At 36.9% G+C, this 17,306-nt stretch overlaps 2 protein-coding genes across 2 annotated transcripts in view; one reads left to right on the forward strand and one right to left on the reverse strand.

Annotated features, from left to right (window-relative positions):
- Window positions 1–8,134, reverse strand: part of si:dkeyp-14d3.1 (transmembrane protein 132C) — a 100,801-nt gene extending 92,667 nt beyond the window's left edge. The window contains exon 1 of the mRNA XM_033972517.2: window positions 7,806–8,134. Coding sequence (XP_033828408.2) covers window positions 7,806–7,851 — 46 coding nt within the window. The 5' untranslated portion in view covers window positions 7,852–8,134. The remainder of the gene's footprint in view (window positions 1–7,805) is intronic.
- Window positions 8,135–13,036: 4,902 nt separating this feature from the next.
- On the forward strand, window positions 13,037–16,984 carry asb6 (ankyrin repeat and SOCS box containing 6). The gene is made up of 7 exons (XM_033973372.2): window positions 13,037–13,191; window positions 13,504–13,630; window positions 13,991–14,172; window positions 14,367–14,473; window positions 14,549–14,657; window positions 14,749–14,835; window positions 15,933–16,984. Exons 2-7 carry the CDS (start codon window positions 13,521–13,523, stop codon window positions 16,646–16,648), a joined length of 1,311 nt encoding a protein of 436 aa, XP_033829263.1. The 5' UTR covers window positions 13,037–13,191; window positions 13,504–13,520; the 3' UTR covers window positions 16,649–16,984.
- Window positions 16,985–17,306: the final 322 nt, after the last annotated feature.

Below are 17,306 nucleotides of genomic sequence, written 5' to 3' on the forward strand. Positions count from 1 at the left end.
CGGAAGTATACAGTTACAGCCTTGTTTGAAAGATTACACTGTAGGTTTCTTATATTTTTTTTTTACTTCTAATCATCTTTTTGGCAGCCTCGTTTAAGTCTCTTTTAAAAACAATATACTCACTACTCCAGTTTTGCACATCTCCAAAACATCAAGTACAATATTATGATTTTTTTTATACACCCGAGAGCCACCTCTGTACTAGGACTATATATCTAAGCTCTTTAGAAAAATGTGAGCCAGCTTCATGACCTCAACGTCGCCTCTGTAACAATATTATTCACAGTAGTACAACAGAGCCAAAAATAAAGGACCACTAAAGCAGAATTTATGGTACAGAATTATGTAGTACCCATCCATCAGTGACAAACACAAGGACATCAGGATCAGACCTCTACAGACAGACACCCAGGGGACACACTCAGTGACTCATGTAACTCCTCTTCCACGCTGCATTTATAACTTTATTATTGCTAACTCTACTTTACTTTAGAGGTGCATGGGTCAAGATACTGAATTATCAATATTGTGGATGGTATTATGGCAATTATGAATATTGTGTATATAGTTTATGGTAAAAAAAAAATAATAATAATAAAAATCAATGTGATGGAGATTGAGCTGGTCAGAAATGAAAAAAAACATAAATCTTTCAAATAGCATGTTATTTTTAATTTTAATTGCCAACATATCTTCTCAAAGTACTCAAAAAATACAAAAAATATACAATTCCAATCCCATTATTTATCATTATAGCCACAAGTATCTGCAGTATCTCACTTATCATCTGTCAATGCCTGTTTTTATTTGAAACCACTTAACGTGTAATGTCATAAGCACCTAAGTATCTTTCCTTGTAATTCTTTTAACAGCAGTACATTACTATTTTGTCATAGTTGAAAGGACAACACACTGATTATTCACCCATCTGAGCACTCAATAGGCACCACTCATATTACTCATATTAAAATTCAGGGCCAGTGTAAGGGCTGATGTTCGGCATTCTGCTGCATGGGCACGCCACTTTGAATCACAAAGAGCTGCACTACTTCCATTTGAACATAATCTTGACAATCAATCAGGCACACCACAAAGAAGTCAATGGGCCTTGACAATATGTACCTGTCACATCATTGGCGCTAATGCATTTGGCTGGGACGGTTCTGACAGACAGTGGCTCTGCACACACAATACACTGACAGGCCTTTGTCCAGCCACCTGCCAGCGGTTACTCTAATCAAAAATGCATAAGCTATTGGTGGGATAGATGAATCTTTGCTGACAGGAAGGAATCCTGAGACAGCTATACTACTCCCAGGGCACTTACGGTTAGTGATGGTGATTTTTGCTTGAAACTGCATTAAAAGCGTTTACATTTTTACGCAGGAATGTCACTTTTAGTTTTGGATGCATAATATTACACTCTGTTAAATGCATTCGTTGCCCCAGTGACTTTTGTAGTTCTGTAACAACTAACACTGTTTAATATTACATTATTTCATTTGTCTTTTGTTTTTTTCTTTAGAGGTTTAACAATGTTTTTTTTCTGTAACTGATCAAAACATTTAAAGGCCCTTCTGTTTTTTTCTGTTCTGGGAAACCAACTTTAATGCCTTGATATATAATAAAAGCATCTACTAAAAATAACTGACTAAAGTAAAAGTGATAATGTCATGTCAGGGACGTGGGCACACTCCAATCAGAGATGTTGTTGGATGAGAACCAGGTGGAAATGATGATCTTTTAAGATGTTTTTTTTTTTCTCTGGCATGGTTGAACATCAGCTCGAGAGAAAAGACTAAGTGAATAGGCTCGTTATTGAAAGACTGAAATACTGAATGATACCTTTTTGTCAGTATCATCTGCTTTTAGTTGGTGCAGGGAAGAACCAGGACAGTACTTCAGTTACAGATTTTTTCAATCGATTTAGCAAATTTTTTTGAAACTTGGTTTAGTTTGATCATTTGATTCAAACATGTATCTGAACAGAGGCTCAGGTGGTTAAATCATTTGGTACATTTCTCATCAGATCACACAGTTCTCAGGCTCTCTCTCAGAACACTTGACACAGCTCTCGTTCACAAACGTTCATCGGAGAATTCACCTTTTCTTTTTGTTCAATACTACAGGTCTGTTCTCACGTGGCTAAGGACTTTAGCCCAAACTCTGTCACTTTCAATATATGAATTCTGATTTTCAAGCACACATTACATGCTGTAAAATGGTTTTGATGTATTTGCTATTCTGACATCTCTTAATTTTCTTCAGCATATGCATTTAGATACAGTAAAACACTGCGAAATCCAGTGTACACATTTATTTCAATTAATTTATCGCAAAATCTTTGAATGTATCGACTGGTTTGTGACAAAAAAGCTCTTCCAGCCCCAATTGTGTAAATGTATGAAGCCCAGAATAAACAGAATAAAGAGGTGATTCTCCGTGGTCCCTGAGAGCAGGTCAAACTTCTGAGCTACACTGTCAAAAGAATCAAAGAGCACAGAAAAACACATGAGCAGAGACACTTTTGATGGTAAAACTTGCTTTTGGAGAATGACTGATCAGTGTTGAATGTAAAACTGCATTCTGTTGAGCTAAAATTTTGTTTTGATAAACTCTATCCATGTTTGACATTCTGTGTGAACTGTTTTGCAATAGAAAAGTGTGTCAAAGCTTGATTGAAAAAAAAACTGTAATTGGGTCCTTGAGGTGACATCCATTTTTGTCATTATCAGTGACACTATCACTAGTTTCCAAATAATACTTTTTCTTCCTCCAAAACTGAATTATGCACAAATATGTATTCTATAAATTACATATAGTTTTAGAATGAAGTTGTGTTTATTTTTTTTTATATATATTTGAACAAAAAACACTAAGTCCTGAGGTGTGAGTGTAAAACTTTTCTTCAAAATATTCTTGAATGAGTTTCTTGTGTCAAAGACAGTTTATAAAGTTTATAAATGTACACAATGTATAAAATTATACCTTTATCTCCACTTTAAATCTTAAAAAAGATATAAACAGTTTAATGCTGTAATCCAAAGGCTGTCCTGTGGTGTGACATGAAAAGTCACATATTATAAAGACTGTGACATTAAATTCTGTATGTGCCTGATATGTATGTGCCAGAAAGAGCTCTGGGGATAAAGGGTTAAACACGTCAAAACTATAGAGTTTTTCATGATTTTTGTACAATCCAACTTTTGTGAAAAACTATCTTGATGTTCAGCTTGATGTCCTGTGATGTGGCAGTTAAAATTCCTAGGAAAAAATAAATAAATAAAATTGGACAGTTAAATCATTATTAAACTAGCAACTTAGACATACTGAGGGATTTATTAAAATTGTTTAATATGGGAATTCCTTTTGTGAATGTCCAGCGGGTTGTCCAGTGGAGTAACTGGTCACACCGCAGGGAGTATTATAATGTATTATATATTATTATAATGTTGCACAAAAATGATGTTATGCTGAAAAGGTTTACTTACAAATGTTGTAGAACTGATTTGTTTTTGAAAATATTTTTTGTATTTTGCTACAAAGGCACAACACACCTCAGGACAGAAAAAAGCCGTTACACCCCCAAACGTCAAGTGCCCAATTAAGAATCTTTTGAGTGTCTGTGGGTGATAGGAGAAAGTTGAAGTACCCAGAAAGAGCTGAAAGTGGTATGAAAGGGTATTGCAATAGTAACTTTTCTGAATAAAAAAATGAAATCATCAAGGCTTTTGCTGAATGAGCTAGTTCCTACTGTTTTGACTCTGTACAAGGCTGCTTTTAGCACTAGCCCCAGTTACCAAACTGTTGCATCATCAGGCAGCGTTTGCGCTTCATTTTACGACGACAGGAAGCGTACTGTTAAAATATTCAAAAAAGCCTGAAGTCTGAGATGATGTTCTGTCATTGAGACCTAGTTAAATTGAGTCAAAATAAGTTCTATCTTAGGGCAATTAATTCATTTAATAAAATAGGTTGGGTTCATGTGACACCATAGCGATGTAGAATGTCCTGTTTTGTCCTTTTGAGCGTTGGGCAGGTCAGAACTCTGTGATAGAATCTGTTTAAATGTCAGATGTGTTGTCCTGGTTTATGGTTAATATCCCTGTGATTACTGGACCAATGGAACAAAAACTGGCACAAAGTCCAATGTCTTCTTTGGCAGCACACAAAAAAAAAGGATTTTTAGCAATGATTTCAAAAAGATGTGACTGTTGTCAGTCGACAGGACTTTAAACCATGAGATTAATATGGAATATTTGTACACCCAATCCCACAAATCATAAGGGGCAACATTTGTGGATCATAAGTAGAAAATCGTAGGACGTGAATACAATCTAATGAGATTTAACTGTTTTAAATCATCGGTGATGCGCTTGGGGCATTTTAGCTGAGAGGCCTGGAGTCATTTTTTATTATTAAATGCCACTGATTAAAATACTTTATTTTTTATTGTGATAACTTTTTACCATTTTGCCATTTTGGCCCTTGTGTCTTGTCTCACAAATCGTGTGAATTATAACAAGCACACGCCGATCTCCCCTTTACAGCCCCACACAATTCTCCTCCATTCACCTCCTCTAATCATGAAATTGATTAAACAGAATGTGAGATCACACTAAAGAGGCGATTAAGAGAGAGTAGATGTGCTGTGTGGAAATATTATGCTGATGATATATGGACTTTGGGGGCAAAACCCTTTATTTGCTAACCTCCCCCATACTTTTTTACATAATAAAAATAGCAGTGTTAGCAGTGTTAGCAGTGTTACATTGATTATAGACTGGACATTAGACAAAAGTGCAGAGATGCATGAAATAAGTCACAATGGAAGAAATACAGGTCATTTTTTTTTTTTCCAAGTATTGTAATAAAAAAGATGCAATTATACTGAGTATCTAAATACTCCAAGAGTAATTTTCAAATTCCATAGACAACTACACATAACCATATAATATGAATTCATCAACTACACATAACTATATAATATGAATTTGTCAAGGGATGAATGTATAATATTAACTTTATAATGAGAATAAATATATATATTTTTTTTAATGTGACAATTACATAAAGCCATTGCTAATAAACCACATAATTTTTGCATAACTCAGTGCCAAATTCTCTGTAATCTCCTCATTTGTACAGCACAGCAGAAATATAAACTTGGAAGGTCTATACAAAAATAAGCAAATAGATTTTAAATGTTCAAATGTTTTGAGTCTTGAAAAGTCTACAATACATCCATTATGTCAAGCCATACACATCTTTGGTGATCTATACCTCTTTGAGAACAACCCAAACATGACTTGGAGACACTAAGGAGTGGAATCTACATCTTTTTTTTATTAGTGCTCCGAGTAACACATCGTTGAAATGCTGGTGCCCCCTCAAAGCCATAGCCATAAAACAGCTTTGATAATAACACCACAGAGCTAGGGCTTTCTCTGTTCTTTCCATATAATATAAAAATAAACAGCAAAACTTAGACTTTAAACTAAAGTTTTAGTTTAATAGCAAAACTGCCAACAAGCAAGCAATTGCACAAAGTATCTTTAGCCACAGTAGGTCTATGTAAGTTTGGGACTCATTTAAATCCTAATAACCATATGCTTGTGTAATACATCAGATATCAGAAAAACGGCTTCAGAGCAAATATTTCATTTTATTAACACAATTAAAAAATTCAAACTACAACCATTTCCCAAATGTACGTTTCTTAATTTCTTAAAAGTCAAAGTCCTATATTTCTTATTTAAGTCACAAAGGAAGTTGTACTGGCTGTAGTAGCCAATGTTACTGTGATATTGAATCCCACTTTGACGACTTTAGCAGACTACACTGGAACTGGACTCTGGGAGTGCACCTCATTTAAATGATACGTGTCTATGTAGGCTTTAATTAAGTGGGGTCTTTGAAAAAGTCCTGGGAAATACTGAGAAATCATCACTTTCAAACAACTGAAGCAGGACTAAATGAACGTCTCCTGTTTGACACCAGGGCAGATGATGCTGTCACGCACAGTGAATGGGCTGCAGACAAATCAATGAAAACTGCAATGCACTCACACATCAGTTTACTAAACATACCTGACATCAAGATAAAAAAAAGTTATTTCCATCCCATTCAAAATAAGAAGTAGTCGACTAAAGACATGCCCTGTGTATCAATTAATCATCAAAAGGGCTGGAGGTTCTGGCAAAAGCTCTATTTTTTTTTTCTTTACAATCTGACGCAAAAACTATTATACAGAAAGCATACAGTAGTAGTATACAGAAAAGTACTAGTAAGCAGTATCTGGCAAACGAAGTGTCCAGTAACTCCAAAACTGCTCAGCTGCTGTGGTGCACAGAAATCCCTCTAATCCTAATAAAAAAATTTGTCAACAAATAAAAAATTAGGTTGATGAAGAACTGATTACGTAATTGATTAAATGACTAAAAAACTGCAGCTCTAATTAAAAGAAGCCCCATTAACAATCATATTTATGTAGCTATAAAGTTTTAGGTGACTTTAAATGTGAGATAGCACAATGCTGGATATTGCGTAAGATGAAACCGAAGACAATCTAACAGCATTTATTGACATGGAAACATCAAAACCACACAATTGGCTGTATGTCACTCTTCGCTCACTGGGTCCTTGGCCGCTCAAGGACATGTACTTTAAGCCTTAAAGACCATCAGGGGCAGAGTATAAAGGAACTGTTGGATATGAGCCATGGAGCTGGCATTCATGGCCAGATGCAATACAATTACACATAATAACTCTCAACTGAGAACTAACTGAACAATCATTGGTAGGTGAATAAAATCCCACAAATACAGTGATATAATGTAATGACAAGGGACAGGAAACATGTGCTCAGGAGGATTTCTAAATAAAGGGAAACTAATTTGGGCCAGTTATTATGCTGCACAGAAAGATCATTGTAATATTTAATTGAAATGAGTAACTTTACAACAACCTCCTTAACGTGCATGAATAATGAACCAACAAAACAAATGTCAATGACTAACATTTGCCTGCGTTACAGTATTGTAAAACTGTCGAATTGATTAACAACGTGCCCTCAAAGAAAAGTTGTAGAAAAGCACCAACATTCTGCAATAATAGTTTAATTCTTCATTATATCCAATTATGCAGCACAAGCATTTTTCTTGCAGATATTTCTCTCACTAATTTCCTGGTGTGTGTTATCAATTTCCATCACTTTTCACAGCAAGAAAGCCATTTCCCGTGGATTCATGGCACACAATGCTCAATTAGGATCCTGCTGTGGATGGTTATTGTGGAGGCCTTGGCATATGGCAAATATCATTACCATACACCTGAAGACTGTGACTCAGCTCTCATACCAGGGGGCAATCAGAAGATGATGATATGTGCAAATAGAGTTTAGTGTGATGCAAATATTCTTAAAAACTCAACCCAAGTCCATCTCTACTAAACAAAACATTTATTTTGTGGATGTTTTCAATCCACAAAGTCTGCAACTCAATTTCCCCAGTCTCCTATGCTGCCAACATGATTGATGCACTGCCATTACTGTAAACATTGTCATAGTTTACCTCCATCAAAACCATAACATTTGCATTGACATGTTGTGATCTGAGGTCACTTGAAGATGCTGTAATATTTTCGAGACTCTACTATTCTGTTAAAAGCCCAAATGTGAAATATAAACCCCCAAATCATTTAAAAACAAGGAACAATAACAGAACAATGCACTGGTGAAAATGTTTTTCATTCATAACTGTGCTTTTAAACATTTTAAAGTAAAATGATGTTACAGATGTGCTTACCTCCCAAATGTAGAGTCAACGTCTGAAGCACGAGGAAGAGCAACATGTTTTCAACAAGTATAAAGCAAGAAAATGTTCACAATGAAGCAAAGCAAGCCAGCATCACTCGGGGAAAATCAAAATGGATTTGGGGTTAAAGCTGTCATTTGCAAATGCTAAAAATATGGTAGCCTACATGACAATGAAATGTCATTAATATGAGGTCTACTTGATGCCAGTTTCGCATTCGCGAGATATGGCTCAACTAGAGCGCAGGAATCGGCCCTTTAACATTTCTGCAGGTAAAAGCAGGATGGCAAAATTAGTACAATGTTGTTGTCACTAAATAGGTCCCGAGTTACAACCCTTTGGAGAAAAGAAAAATATAATCTTCCTCAGCCGTGACGCTGCTCGTTCCCATTCTCAACGTGCGCTTTCCAAGTTGCTGACTTGTGCGTAAAGTCCGTGGTATTGTCAGGATATTCTCCCCGTTTGCAATCTGCGCTGTGGACATATTCTTACAAAAAACTAAAGTCAAAACATAAGTCAGGCTCTTCATCGAGAGCAAGACAGCGGTGTCTAGTCCGCGTGGTAAAGTCCAAAACTGTGGCGGGGAGCGAACCAGAGCGCGGAGCTCTTCGAGACAATTGCTGCAAACAGACAAATACTCTCCAGGCAGCGATGCTTCAACGGAGTTGAGTGAAAATAGCAGCATCCATCAGTCCGTCTCTGTGGAGGTAAAGGCTCCAGACACAGTTTAAGAGGAGCTCTCCCACTGCCGCTCTATCCTCTGTGCGCCGCGGAGAAAAGCAGAGGGACGAGGAGAAACCCACAGTGGTGACAACACCTGCCACGTTCATCGAGGGGGCCGTTACAAGGAAAAATACGGATTTTTACACAACCAATTTGCAACATAGAAAGTTTGTACTTGGCTGCTTAACGATGCTCTCTCAAATACGTTTTGAAAATGTAGTCCATGTAAAGTGGCCTGTATGTAAAATACACTGGAGTGATTTGTCCAGATGGTTCTGCCCTAAGGGGCTACTTAGAAAAGTTTTATTCGGACATTTTCCGAAGGCTACGGTTCTTTATGAATATTATTCTCAAGCTCTAGCGACCCCGTGTGGTTGAGATTACTTTTAAAAAAATAAAATAAATATTTAAATTAGGGATTTTTTTGACTCACTTAAAGCCTTTCCATGGGTTTCAGAATAATGGCTTTTTTTTTTTTTCAGAAGTTGATCACATGTTTTCCAATGTTTGTGTTTGAAAATAAGTCTAAAACTTATTAGGGATTTTAATTTATTTATTTTTTATTTTTATTTTTTTATGTGGGCTATTATGCATGTGGAGAAATGTGTTCAAACGGTTACGTTTTCTACGGTTTGTGTTTCCAGCTAAATTAATTATGGATTTCTCAACACTAATTGCTCATTATAACCACCAAAACACTCAAAACACAGAATTTCTTCCTTTCATTTGCAGGGAAACAGATGGCGTTGATCAGAAAAAATGTTGTAAGACAGAAATTTAAGTAAAAGGTTATTCGTCATCTTTAATTTTCATACCAAGATTAAAACAAATTGTATTTTAATAATTGGGCTACAAATTATTCAGACTTATCATAATCAGCAGTAGGTCTGCATCCATTACTTCATTGTGTTCACTGAATGTGTTCCTCAGATGATTTACTGGCTTGTTCTAAACTCATTCAAGCTCATGCCTCCCTAATTGATAAAACAGTAGTTCCCCAAATCCAAACCCTTCTCACAGAATTCATGAAATTGGATTCTGGGAACATATCCTCTCTCACTCTTTTTTACATCTGCAAAAGTCATTAGTGGTGCAATGCAAAGTTTTGGGGTGCAGTGTGTGGAGTAACATCACTCACGAAGGCTGGAGGTTGTCCAAAACCAGCTCCTCTAGAGCCAACTTTTCAGACAAATCCCCGGAAACCCACGCAATGATGAGGGCCGTGCAGTGAAGCGGGTGTCTGACAGAACTCTGCTGGTTTAGGTTACACCGTCTGGTCCTGCAACTGCAAGCCATTAAGTCTGAGCTACACCTGTTAAATCCATCTCCAAGACTTAGAAACTTATTTTACCTCCATGCGATTTAATACAGTAAACAAAGTGTCTCTCTTATTATATGGTATGTTTATATAGAAAGAGGAAAAGTTGTGATGTCTTACCTCCAAGTTCACGTTGTAAGTCTTTGAAGTTCTCAGAAAGGTCTCACTTCTTTCATGTTTGAAGAACAGAGCAAAAAGTGAAATGCCAGACCATTGACTGGAGAAGCTATATATCTACACCAACACTACTACATATATTTTCATCATCTATTCACTTTCCATTCTGCAAAGTATGTGTTTCTCAAGGGTATTTTCCATTTAAGTGAACTTGAAGCATTTGGTATATTTATCTTTCTTTCCACTGCTTTTGCATATTTTACCATAGTTCCCATAGTTTTAATATCATTGCAAAACTACTGCTGCTGCATTGTACGGACAGGCACACCAGAGGCTGTCCTTCTCTTGTTCCTCTCCATCACCTTTTAACCTGGTTTAAGTCCCTGAGGTGTGTAGTACCTATACTATCCATTACACATAATAATAAATAGTCCCAGGTGTACTTATTGGGTTGTATCTTTCTTCCATGACCTTAAGCGCCCTTAGAAGGCCCAAATTCATCACAAACTTTCACTCTCCTGCCCGGCTTATCTGATGTATGATAGCATTAATAATAACTGCACACAAATGCCCCATCATTGCCCACTGTATCTTTGGTGCTTTAGCCATTTCCTGTCCTGTGCAGATTACCATTGGCCATTGACTGACCATTAAAAGATCCATTTACTTATCATACTCCAGAGCCATCATTCAGATTTTCAGCTTGATCCTCTGAGGGAAAGTCAAAAAGTGACCTTTATATGGGATGATGAGCCATAAAAGTTACTAGTTCGCAATGCAGAATTGTTCCATTTAGCCTGTAGACCTTTCCTGAAGCAAAGAGAAGTGCTCTGTTAAAATGAAAACTAGGGGCATTTATAGAGTACGCTTTGTCCCCAGAAGAAAAACTACAGTAATAGAGACATAGGCTGCATAAATGACTAATCTTATACTAGCAGTGAAAAGAGCCCCCATCCAAGCAACAATGGGACCTAACTAACACATGTGAGATGTAATCCGTTACCTCTCATATTCATTCAGTACAGTACGAACAAGAACAATTCCTGTCATACAAGCTTGTCTAAGGTTGGAGAAGTCAAAGCAGTGTAGATGTTTCTTTGACTTATAAAGCATGTTTCTAGGGATGGCTATGTGAATGTGAATGACATCGCATTTACTGTTTAATGTGTCATTGCATTAGGGATGCCATAGAAGACTTTAGGTTAAGTTCACATTAAAATGCCATTAATTTTGATTGACAGCTGAACAACCAGAGTCATATAAATGGACAAGGTGAACTCTCTATTCTCTCCTTTTACACAGACAGTTATTTCTTATCAGTGCCAATGTGCCATGGTCTACTCTGAGTGTGCTTAACTTCTCCTGACCTTTAAAAGGGATGATTATTTTCATCCACAATCTTCACTGTGCAATATGCCGTTGGCACAAAAGGATATTGGCCCAGACCTGCTGCTCTGATAATTCCCCTCTCTGAATGGAGCAAAAGGAAACCAAAGCACAAAGCCTTGTCACTTTATCATAATTTCACTCCCCCCGCCTCATCATCAGCATTTTGTTAAAGAAAATTGCAGGATTTCAACTTACATCTTTAAGTTTGTATACAAACAGTATTGGAGTTGGCACAAATGATCCCTGGTTGAAAAACAGATTGGGTGTCTATTGTCCTTTACCTGTAGCATGCACAATATTAGCCATCAAGTGAAGATATCTATCTTGTGTTAAGCTTTGAAAAATGGCAAGAAAGTGGTTTGAAACCAGCTAAGCTGTGGTGATAGATGGCTTGATTAGCGCACCTTCATTTGGTCATTCCAGTTATTAAGGTAAACAAGGTGTCAACTCTTTTTGTATTTCACCACATATTTCACTTTATTAAAAATAAACAATAGGCCTAAATATTGAATGTTCATTTCAATAATTGTTTGTATTGTTTGTAATCGGATACGTTTTGTGTGGGTCACATCTGTCACCAGAAGAAAGTATTGTTGCACCCCTCTCTTACCCACACCTCTACAGGAAATGTGAACCAGATAAACAATGGTCTTGTTTCAAGAGAAGCATATATGGCCAGGAATTGTGGCCAACAAAGTCACTTTGATGTCGTTCTTATATTATTGATGGATGGGACCTAAATTTAATAAAGAGCCAATTGCTTGTAAGGCTCATATAATGGGACTGCTGTTATCTCTATTTTCCACTCAGCAACCATCTTCTCCACATTGGAACGTGCAAAAATAAATAGCCCAAATAAACAGCCTGGAAACATGTTTTTGACAACGCTATTCCTGTTATGATGCACTGGTACAGTGAAAATAATAATACTAAATCCATTTAAAACAATAGACTACTATAGGTCAGCTTAACACCATGAAGATATATTTTAAAATACTGCATGCAGTGATGCAAGGTTTGTGTGAAGAGGCCCTTCAGCTGTGGGCTAGGCTATATACTATAGCTGGTTTATGTTAACTCATAAGATCTAGAAAAAGTCAAGGGCAAAATTGTAGGCTTGAGGATAAGCATGCAGTTTTTTGTTTTGTTTTTTTTTAAATCAAGCGTTAAGTGACTTTTTCAAAAGGTAAAATATTTTTAAAAATATATAAAAAATATTTTGAAAAACTCCTCAAACATATAAAAGGAAGCTGAAACCATGAATAAACTACGTAGCCTACTGAAAGCTACACTACTTTACAATCCAGTAGTCTACTCGAACAAAATGTGCACGGCTGAAGCGCATCAGACATGAATAAAAGCTGCACAATAGTAGTGCAACTCTACTGCCATCTTAAGGCTGAAACGTTCAACGTGCTTGCACACGCAAGCAAGCTTTTTTGAACATTCACTTCACTATCACAGCCTAGATTTCGCATCACCATTCAAACATTTTGAAATGAGCAATGGTTTGATTCGTCACGCGAGCCACTAGCAGAGTAAAGTGAAAAGGTCTACGTCGTCTTTAATGGGCAACGTGGTGCTAAAATAAGAATTGAAGAGTGCAATGAAATAATTCTAAAGCTTGACATCTGTCTCCAAACTTGTAAAACTGGCGTTTTCCCCAACAATCATTATACTGTTGCGACTGTGTACCATTTCCATCGAATTAACCACAAAGCGGAACCCTTGTTTCTGATGCCGCTTGTACACTAACGGAACCAAAATAAGGACGGAAAGAAGAAGGTCCGTCAACCGTTCCCGTTCTCTGTTTGACTCGTTCTTACTGAGGTAAGAAAGAACAAATAACTTAAATGCAGCGTGAGTTAATATAATGTTATTTGATAGTATTCCTCCATGTCCACTGATACGCCAAGCTAATAACGACGTTTGTTGACAGTGGCGCTTGTAGTTGAATCATTCGTGCGAGCGGTTTGAGATTTCATGGAGCATTTTGAAAAAGGTTCAAGTTCAAAAGACATAATTACATTTCAAGTTAGTTAGGGTTAAGTCTGAGATTTTGTTTTACATCCCACTTGATATTTTAAGAATTATATTTTTTAAACATGCTACAATTGTATTTATATAAACCTTCTTTTTAAGTTAAGTGAAAAAGTGCCATGCCTTTCCTCCACGGATTCAGAAGAATCATCTACGAGTACCAGCCACTGGTGGATGCTGTCATGTGTGCTGTTGGTGTCAGTGAAGGAAGTGGCAGTCAAGTAGACAGGTATTATGCTAGTAACAACAACACTGCCAGGACCACTCAAACAAAAAAAGAAAGTTATATTTTTTTATGTGCGCTTGTGCCTATCTAGTTATTTTACCCTAGATGTGTTAACTCTTCTTTGTAAGCAGCAATTAGCTTGCAGTTATACTGCAATTTTTCGTACAGAGAGTAGCTAAATGGCCCCACGAGATGGAGGGCCAAGATAAAATGGGTGTAACAATTTCAGAAATTGACACAACCTCAACCCAGTTGTGTTATTTTTTATTAATTATGAATAATTCCATACAATAGAGCAGTCCAGATTTTATATTATATATTTTTTGTGCTCTCTGTGTCACCTTTTTTGTCTTTTGTGTCCAGATTATGTGGCCCAGAAGAGGAGAGCAGTGCGTGTGCTTCACTAGAGAAACTGTTAGAGCGGGAGTCGCACTCTGAAGTTTTTAATGAAGGCATCAGCTATGCTCTCTATAAAATGGCCGAGCAGGGACTGATACGTGCTGCAGAAATCTTACTACGTTATGGGGCTGATCTTAACTTTGAAGGTAAAACAAATTAGTAATGTATTTGTTGAATGTGACAATTCCACCTAGTTTCTTAGAAATGTTATATTGTTTTCTTTTAATATTAGAGCTGGGTAGTGCCAAGATAGATCCTGATAGAAGGTTCACGATACAATATGTTTTCCATTATTTATATATATATATATATATATATTTTATTTATTTTCCATCTCCAGACCCTGTTTCATACTACAACCCACTTCATATAGCTGTTCTAAGAAACAAGCCAGACATGGTGAAGCTGCTTGTTGCACATGGAGCTGACATTGAAAGGAGGGACAGGGTAAGTCACAGAAAAATTCAAATCAATAAGTACATCTATTTAAAATCTGTGTTACTTTTTTTTTATTCTCTGTAGATTCATCAGAGCAGTCCCTTGGATCTTGCAAGTGAAGAGTCAGAAAGACTGTCCTGTCTACTCACATTGCTGGATCTAGGCGCTGATGTCAATGCAAGAGACAAACATGGTGCATTTTTTTTTTATCATACAACCAGATATATTTATTTCATTCTTGTTAATTCAAAGTTGTTTTTTTTTTTTTTTTTTTTTTTTTGCAGGAAAAACACCACTACTTCATGCATTAGCAAGCAGTGATGGACTCACTGTGAACAACACTGAAAACATTACACTTCTGCTTCAAAGAGGTACCCTTAGCTATTTCTGTGGATTTTGTATTGTATTATATTGTATTATTGTATAATAATAATAATAATAATTCTACCTACTTTTAAATTAGTCTAATATTTTGTATATGTTTACCAATATTTATAAAAGTAACCAATACACTACAATTGTCATTGTGATGGTTAAATGGGTTGTGGGGTGACTAACAACGTCTCTCCCTCTCCCTGTGCCCTTTGTGGGGAAAAAACACAATTATAGATAATTATCAGGACTGCGAACTTGTAGCACGACGTTTCCAGTCTCATTGTTCTGGAAAATGACACATCACTATTTGCAAAAACTGTCTAGCAGTGGTTTTCATGTCCTGATAATTGCCATGGCAGAGCAGCCAAAAGACTTTGCTTGTATATTAACATAAAGTTGAGCAAGTGATCCAGCACTAATCGACTGGACCTGTGAGTATTTTTGACAGTGTTTTACTTGTATAATTTTAGGAGAAACAAGAATTACTTTAAACCGTCTTGGTCATAGCTATTGTAAGTGTACATTTACATGTATTGGCCATAATTTATCTGTGATCAGATCTTTCTTGTAAAAATCTTGCTTTAGACTTAAAGGAAACATATTATGTAATCTACTTTTATGAGCTTTTAGGTGTTTTTCCCTCATCATTAACCAGCGTAGTTTTTTTTTTTTTTGGGATTGATCCATGCATGTTCACGTGGTTCTGCATTTGGGTTATGAGTGCTCAGAAAATTTCCATTTTCATCTACCCCCTGTTCCTTTCCATTGCCCTATTTTACCTTGCAATTATTAAGATAGACCACAGGTCATCTTCTTGTTCTAATAAATTCCATCAGGCTATACGTGACAATGCACAATGCTGCCCCCCACTGTTACTAGAAGATAACAATAATAGATTTGTGAATACAGGCCAACAGGCCTTCTGTCATACAAAACATTTTAGCATTGCCATTTTCAAAAAAATAAACTCACAAATCAAATGAAAGTCCAGTGCTTGCTACAGTAAAATGTATTGAACAGGAACTGGACAAGTTTCTATTATCAAGGTGTACAAAACAGCTAGCTGACCTAAGCTCTTTTGTGTTCTGTTCAGGTGCTGATGTCAAAGCCTGCACAGTCGATGGTGAGAGTGTTGAATCTGCCGTGGTTTTCTTGATAAAGGAGGCTATGGATGCCAGTGTGGAGGATGCAGCAGAAATAGGCAACTTCTGCCTGAAGACAACTGAGCTGCTCCTGGCCCATGGAGTGGACCCCAGCCTCTGTTTGAATGAGGAGGGTGAAGCCTCTCTAACCCAGACCAGCCTGGACTTCTTTGATTTGCTCTTCCCTTTAGCGGCACTCATACTTCAGAGTGGGGCATCTTTACAGTGCACATATCATGGAGACGAATGCTGGTCAGCTTACAATTCTGTTTTTGAGCGCCTCCACAAAGTTCTACAGCAGTGTTCTGATCTGACTCATGCCTCTGAGCTCATGGAGCAAGCTGAGGCTTTGCTCACTTTGGCAAGGATAAATACACCGATGCTCCACTTGAGTCCTGAAGTCCCAGTACACATTCAGGGGACTCACCCGTATGCCCAGGCTCTTGCAGACCTGCACCGCCGTGTAATAGAGCATGATTCAAGCCCTCCTGCTCTACGGCATATTTGCAGAGCATTCATAAGAAGCCATCTGAAGCCCTGGCCATTGGAAGCAAGAGTCAAAACGTTGCCATTACCAGACAGACTTAAAGACTATATTCTCCCTGAACAGAAATTTACTCTTCGTGATGGCTGGGACTGCTTTAAGCCAGGCCACAGCCAAGAATGATTATAAAAACATCATTATAGCTATGTAAAGTCTTCACGAAATGTGTAATTTGTGTTAAAATATTTAATGTGAAGAGTGAGGCTTTTTTCTGTTGAGCTGAATTTGCAGTCTAAATTTTTGCCACCAGATGGCAATGTTGTTCCTATACAGCATTATAAACTGGTTATAGCCGATGTCACATTTATGTTTCTTTGGAGATAGTTCAAGAGTTTTTAAATGTGCTTTATATGTTTTCTCCGTTGCTTAATGGAATTTCTAATTATTATACAGTGTTTCTTTTTTTTTAAATTGTTAATAAACCATTACAATTTCAGTGCTTTAGCACTGCATTATCACACTTGTGAGTGCCATATTTCTGGTGAAGTAGGCTAAATATTTATATGCATTCACTGTAGAAGTATAGTAAGGTATGCGTTTTACGCAAGAACACAACTTGTAAAAAGGTTTTAAATTAGATTACTCTTAAAACTGGCCTAAATCAGGATTACTGCTATAAACTATTTTTATTTATAGTAATAATTTTTGTACATTATATTCTGTGGGTGAAGAGTAAACTAAATAGGACATTGTGTTACACAACTAACCCCTTCCTGACATTGCTGGCGCTGGAGTGGCTCCAGGCTTGCAGGCGCTCAGCTCCTCTTGGTTATCTAGGTCA

This window comes from Periophthalmus magnuspinnatus, chromosome 9, assembly GCF_009829125.3.
Source record: "Periophthalmus magnuspinnatus isolate fPerMag1 chromosome 9, fPerMag1.2.pri, whole genome shotgun sequence".
Classification (NCBI taxonomy): Eukaryota; Metazoa; Chordata; class Actinopteri; order Gobiiformes; family Gobiidae; genus Periophthalmus; species Periophthalmus magnuspinnatus.